The sequence below is a fragment of the Nestor notabilis genome, unplaced genomic scaffold, assembly GCF_000696875.1.
Source record: "Nestor notabilis isolate BGI_N333 unplaced genomic scaffold, ASM69687v1 scaffold10117, whole genome shotgun sequence".
Classification (NCBI taxonomy): Eukaryota; Metazoa; Chordata; class Aves; order Psittaciformes; family Psittacidae; genus Nestor; species Nestor notabilis.
The window spans coordinates 10,252-17,081 of NW_009935558.1; the positions used below are offsets into that span (position 1 = coordinate 10,252).

At 42.9% G+C, this 6,830-nt stretch overlaps 1 protein-coding gene across 1 annotated transcript in view; it reads right to left on the reverse strand.

Annotated features, from left to right (window-relative positions):
* Positions 1-2,462: 2,462 nt before the first annotated feature.
* The window catches only part of LOC104408341 (E3 ubiquitin-protein ligase RFWD2-like), a gene marked incomplete at both ends in the record, with an annotated part of 31,539 nt that continues 27,171 nt past the window's right edge, over positions 2,463-6,830 (reverse strand). The window contains 2 exons of the mRNA XM_010017907.1: positions 2,463-2,623; positions 3,723-3,847. Coding sequence (XP_010016209.1) covers positions 2,463-2,623; positions 3,723-3,847 — 286 coding nt within the window. The remainder of the gene's footprint in view (positions 2,624-3,722; positions 3,848-6,830) is intronic.

Consider the following 6,830-nt stretch of genomic DNA (forward strand, 5'->3'; position numbering starts at 1 on the left):
GCCCCACTGGGGAGCCTGGGGGAAAAGCTGGCAGACAGTGCCTGCATCTACCCCCTCAGAAACACCCCAGGTAGCAAACTGAATCTACGACCCAGTGACCACAGCATGGAGACAAGAGAGACAGCTTTGAACCAGCCCAGCAAGGCACAGAGAACAAACAGCATGCCCGCAGCAGTATAAAGCGGCTCTGGGGCAGGTCTGCCAGCCCATGCTGGGCTCTGCACGGCTGCTAGGCTGGAACTGCTTCAACGCACACACCCTTTAGCAGAGCAGGCATGATCATCACCAGTGGGGAAAGGTAGGTGTGGTAACTCTTAAAATTAGGAAACTAAGGCAGAGTGACTCATCCAGGATCAAAGTCTGCAATTAAGCAAGAAATAGGCTGTGGGTTCCCCGATTCCCACAGATGATGACAGCACTGCGAGGCAAAGGCCTCCTCTAGTTCATCTAGCATCATAAAAAAAACCTGCCAGCTTTTAGGAAAGCCTGTATATATGAAGCTCATTTGAAAAAAAAAATCTCACGCCAAATTTAAGAAACGTTATAAAAATGGAGAACAGAAGAGTTTCATCATTCAAGCAAGACTTTGTGGACGTAAGTGACCTTTGGCTGTGCAGTAATTTAATTTCCTAAGAACATGAGCAAAGTCTCAATTAGGACAGAGAGGACCAATGTACTGGTATGAGAGGGAAGAGAAATGTGCTGCTGTACTGCTGAAGAGTATTTCTCATCTCTGAGGGACTGGAGATGTGGTGCAAGGAAGCATTAGGGCCTCTTGGCAAAAGCAAGCGAGGCTGCATGCTTGGTATGTAAAACAGGACAGCATACACCACAGGCAGAGGTAAAACACAGAAGCAAAACACTCGGCCAGTGGCTTTCAGATCACAGGCAGCTTTTTGCTGCTTTCTTTACAAATGAGAGCCAGGTACCATGGCTGCCATCAGAGAAACAGACTAATATAGAAGAAGCCAAGGGAAAAGTAGAGGAACAATGGAAAAAAAGAAATTATCCAAATAGCAACAGATTATGAATGCTGCTTAATGGAGTGAAGCCTGAATGTTACTTGGTGCAATCCTGATGGGCCCAATTTAACTATTACATTTTCACACAATATTTTTTATGCTGGCTATGAAGAACTGCCTGACTGCCCTTGATGAGGTTCAAAAGTTTCTGTCAGCTAAGTAGGTCTTTAAAAGTAAAGCACATTAATCGGAGAAAAGACTGATAAGGAGTGGATGGCAACAGAAATAATGCCAGGGGTGAGACATTGCTGTTAGTCTGTTGCCCACAGAAAAGCTGCTCAGGAGGTCAGTGGACAGCACAGCGCAACACAGAACCACTTCAGTGAGAACAGTTCAGGGAAGGACATTTCTAGACACATAGGCTCCTACAGCATGTTTTTATCCAGCAGAAAGATGAATTGCACAACTTCCAGCAGCCACTCTTCATCTGTGTATCCCTAATCCTCCTAAATCCCAAACAAGTTGGTGACCCTACAACACCAAGTCTCATGCCTGCCACTCAAACCACAACAGCCCACTTTTTACTTTTAAATCTAAAGTTCAGTTTCAGACTCGGGTTTATTTCTGATTTGATTCAGAAACATCTATCTGAAGTTGAGTTTATGCCAGTGACAAGTGAATCACGGTTGTGGGGGCAGTTTCTTCATATTGAAACAGACTGGTAGACGTTACCCATCCAAAATGCTATCTTTGCAAATGCAACATCTCAGGACGTCAATTATGCAATGTTCCACTTCAGCTACTTGGAAGACTTATTTAGGATGAGCTCCTTTCCTCCCCCTCCAACAAGCCCATGAAGTATCTGATCTGCAAACCCTTGCACATACAAGAGAGTTACTTGCTCAAGGGTTCTTTTTTTTTTTTTGGCAAGGTTTTCAAGAGCACTCTGAATTTAAAAGCAACATTTTTTCTCCAGAATAGCCCCTTGCTGAAAGGCCACTCTTAAAAGCTGCGTCATGTCTGCCTGCGACATTAGTACACATGCTACGTATATTAGTTGTCACTGGAACAATTGTTGAGGTGACTGCAGCCTGGGCTTGCCTCTTTTAAATATCTCCTCATCTAAACATGAGGGCTGTATTTCAATAACCAAGCCCATACGGACACACTAACAGTGAGATAAGGCTCCAAAGTATCTGCAGGTGCTGCTAATGCACCCACAAAAAACATTGTCAGAAATACAATTCTGCTTTTGGGATTTCAGATGCCAAGCAGAGAAATTCAAACATCCAGGTGGGAAAGTTAAGAGCGCAGTAGTCCCTGCTCCCCCAAAATCCCCCAGTGTTTCAGTCACCATGCAGATCTTCATGTTCTCATGTTAATCTGCAATACCTATAACCAGGAAAATATACCAAGTGCAAACCCTCAGCAATGCTACTTAATGAGAAAGCAGGAGACATTCCTTTCAGACCCAGCTGGGTGCCTGAGCAGAAAGCTTACCCCATCTGGTAGTGCCCTCCAGCATACAGCACTCACAAACTCATTTGTGTCATCTTCTTTCCGGTCCTTGTCCAGGACACTTTTGACTGTATCAAACTTGAATGTCAGCAGTGTCTTTGAGAGGCCTTTATAGTATAGGTAGAGAGAATTATTTTCACTTCCTAGAAATAAGAAAATAAATATACAAGATTAGGTTCTGGTAGCAGGAACAGAAATAAGGCTTCTTAGCTCTTTCACTATGACAAGAACAGACATTTCCTCCTTGTAGTTATCACGCTCATGGTGCCCTGGCAACTGGGAGTACTCCACAGCAAACTTCCGCAATACTTAATAACAAGACCGGGTTTTATTACAAGACTGCTGCAGTATGCAGCACACTTGCAAAACATACAGGATCCCAACTGTTCCCGTAACTTCCTTAGGGCAGAGCATCTACGCTATACTAGTGAAATACTGCTACACCCAGCCGGCTTGGTGTTACAGCTCAAAGGCAGGTAGCACTGTGTTTGCTTTTCTTGCTGTAATCAAGTATGACAGTTTGGTCTGTGGAGGTTTAAGTAAGAGACACTAGACAGTATGCAGGCTTTATTAAGAAATCCTTCCCAACTTTTGCCTTGCAAGCTGTACAGAGATCAGAGAATACACAAACTAAGGTCCTCTCTTCAGTGTTGGCACAGCTGTCCTGCTCATCCCACCTATCAGCCTGTCACTGCTTTCCCACCAAGGCCTGTGGATTTACAGAGATTCAACAGAACTTAAGTGGTGAAAGGACAGAAATGGCCAAAGGGATAATTGCTTCAGGATGATTCAGTCTTCTTGGGAGCTATTCACAGTGAGGGTGTTAATGTTTTATTACACAGAATGCTGTACTATAAAGTACAGGATCCTTGTGTGGTCCAGGCTACTGCCCTTCCTTAGAAAGGTGCAGGAGTTTATGTCAGATGTTAAACTTACGTATGACTTACGAAAGACATAAGTTATATTAATAGCAAATACACTAGTAGCTGGTTTTTGGTGACAGCAAGTCTGAATCATCATATACAAAGAACTCATCTGAAACAGGAGGAAACTGGCAACAGACCCCCTTAGGTCAGGGCTCCTTATACCACTCCCTGGGAAGGGAAGGAGGCTGGAGGTTCAGAATAATCCTCTGCTAAAAAGTCCGTGCAGTAATGTAGCACAACTGCTGGTGTGCTTTGCAACTGGAAAGGCACCAGCTCCAAGGAGCCCCGTTAGCATTTGTCAGGATGCTCTACTCACCACAGGCAATGTAGTCTCCATTGGATGCAAGCCCTACAAAATTCTTCTCGTTGATGTGACCCTTGAAGGAGCGCAAGCAGTGAGGTTTCCCTACGTTCCAGAGCTTCAGTTGACTGTCTGTTGACCTGAAAACAATACCTGAAGTTACCCTGCTGCCATACAGCAGGAACTCCTTGCTTGCACTCCTGCTCCTTAACACCCTACTTGCAACGTAAGCATAGGAAATCTTAGGACACTCCAGAAGATTTATCACACTTTCAATCATATTCAACTCAGCTTGAGCTTGGAAAGGTATCATGTTATTTTAGAAGCCTGCCAAAATGTATTACGTGTTTGAATAAAACTTCCCCAAGTACTACTCTTCCTTAATCCCATCAATTGCAAAGCCTTTAGGCTATCGCTGACTCCTCCAGATCCTCACAGATCTAGGACACACTGTTTTTGTCTTTTCTTTTTTTTTTTTTGAAGCCTCTACAGCATGGACAAAATCTGTTCCCTTCTCCATGCTGGCTGCAATTCTCATTCATGCTTTTACAGAACTTGGGAAGCAAGCAGTCTCCTCCCTCTGCAGCTGCCCTGAAAGCATGTTCTCCTCCTGCCCAATACCAAGCAGCAGCATATAAAAACCTATGGAGGCTCAGAGTTGCTATTAGCATTAATGTGGTTTTCTCGTATGTAATTTGAGACTGAATGGATACAGATCCCTAACTTCCACTTCTTGCATCTTGGCAGCAAAGCTAAATATTGCTATTAAAAATATAAAGACTCTGTTGGGATTAAACCAAAATTGATGTTTTCCATTGTTCCCCACATGCAAACATACCTGCCTTCAAAATGTGTTTCTATTTACTCTACAAACATTTTCCCTTTGGCAAAAGAAAAGAGATGGAGATAGTTTCCTCTGCCTGGCAGAGCTCAACTGAAACAGTAATACTCCAGGTTTCTGTAAGACACATGATAAATTTCTTCCCCTAAACCTGAGGGGACATGACCCTCTCTTACTTTACAGGTGTTATTCTGTAGAAGTTGCCAGGCTCTGATATTTTGGCATTCACTGACTTACAGTGAAACACTCCACAGCAGGGTAACAAATGGTGATCTGGTGGGACTGGAGCCCTATGTAGCACCCTTGAGGAAAGGGATAATGCTGTTCTTATCTTAAATTTGAAAGATTGGGAGCAGGACCTGTCAGGCTCCTGGGTGGGAGGGAGGGGAAGCAGTCAATGATCCCCTCACATATGCCACGTCACCCAACCTTGCTGCTTTCTGAATATTTAGCGTTGAAGGGGAAAAAAACCTCACCCAATATCCAAATATTGCCAACAACGTAAGACATAAGCCCTTCACCTATGTCACATTTACCTAAAAATACAGCATAAAAGAGGAGAGATGCACCTTGTACTATACTGCAAAAACCAAACCTTATCTGTCCTCAGTGACAGCTGGAATGACAAAAGAGCGATAAAGGAGCTGCAGCAAGATTTGTTGCTCATTTGTAATAACAGTATGAGGTCAGATCAGAACAGAGGTATGAACTTCATCTGTAATCCTGTGACTTAAGCAGGAGTGCATTCCTCATCCTAGGTCTTGACTGGTGGGTGGGCCTAAAACAAGAGTATTCTGTTTCTCTCCCTGATGCTTGTTCCATGTTCATCCTACCTTACGCTGCTGCTCAGTGTCCCTTCCCTTCTCTTGTCCTTACCATTACAATAGCAGCATAGCTCACAGAAAGGGCAAAAAGATGCATGATACTGCTTTTTTGGCCCACAAGTACAGAGAGATGCCTTCTGTTCTATTAGGGCAGCTGTATTTTTAGATACAGCTTCCCTAATACTGCTTCTAAAAGCTTCAGAGTTGCCTGGAAACTAAACATTTCTAAAAGCAGAGTAAAGCAGAAAAACACTAATCCCTAGTCTACAAGCTGTCAGATTCCTGTGACAGCTTCTGCTATTGGCTAAGCCATCAAGAAATCATATATATACGGGCACTTAACCTCTGTATTTTAGTAGCATACATTCTGGACCTCTTTGTTAAAATAAAACCACTTAAAAGTCTATTACTAATGGAATGCTTTTACTGTTGACAAATTCCCATCAAGCTCTAGCCATGTTTGCACTGGGTAGTATAAGCATGCCATAGAAGAAGAAAGTCATTCACCACTGGACTGCAAGGAGAGGATGAAGTCATTGATCCTTTTGGTGTCACACTGCTGTTTTGGTTTCATACCCTCTCCAAAAAAATATCATGGATGCACTGCTCTGTTAAATCTGTCTCTCTGTAAATCAGCACTGCAATCAATGAGTTGTGCTAAATACCAGGCAGTTTTTAACATCCTTGAGGTCAAAAACCAACTCTACAAGGCAAAGTAAATGCAATCTATAAAACAGCTTTAGCTAAAAATCTAGAGAATCTGAATATACATATAATTTAAAAAAATCAGAAAAATCAGTGCTTGATTTTTGGGAAATCACTACTGCTGTCTCCTCTCCTCAGTTTGCAAGAGACATGAAAAATAATCTGTTCTCTCTGACATTTCTTTCTGTTCATGCAGAAAAAGATAGGTGAACCCTCCACTTAGTCCCCTCACCCTACCATTGCCCGTCAAAGTCTGACAGCTCTAGTGATATTCCTCCCTGTGACTGTGGGATAAGCTTTCTCAGATGGTCAGCTCAAGCAGGACAGGGCCATTCTGTCCTGAAACATCCCATAGATGATGTTCTGCTTGATCAGGTCTGTAAAACACTCAGCCTCCTCCTGCTTCTAGTAAACACTACCTTATTATTCAGATTTGGTTTAAAGCATTAAATTTAAAGTTTGTGTGTTCTAGGTGTGAATTTGCACGCATATAGAGTTATGTTAAAGGAAATAAGCAAAAAGCTAATGAAATACAAACAGTACCAGAAGCCACCAGGGAATCTTCTACTACACAGCTCAGCATAACTTACTAACAGCCTAAGTACACCTTAAAATGCTCTGCTTTGGCTCCAGTTTTCTACTGCAAATGGTGTGAAAACACGGGGCAAAGCCACGCTGGATAATCACTGGCTTGGTACAAGACAGCAAGTGTACTTTATGGGACTAGATTTATCCCTGTGATCCCTTCCTGCT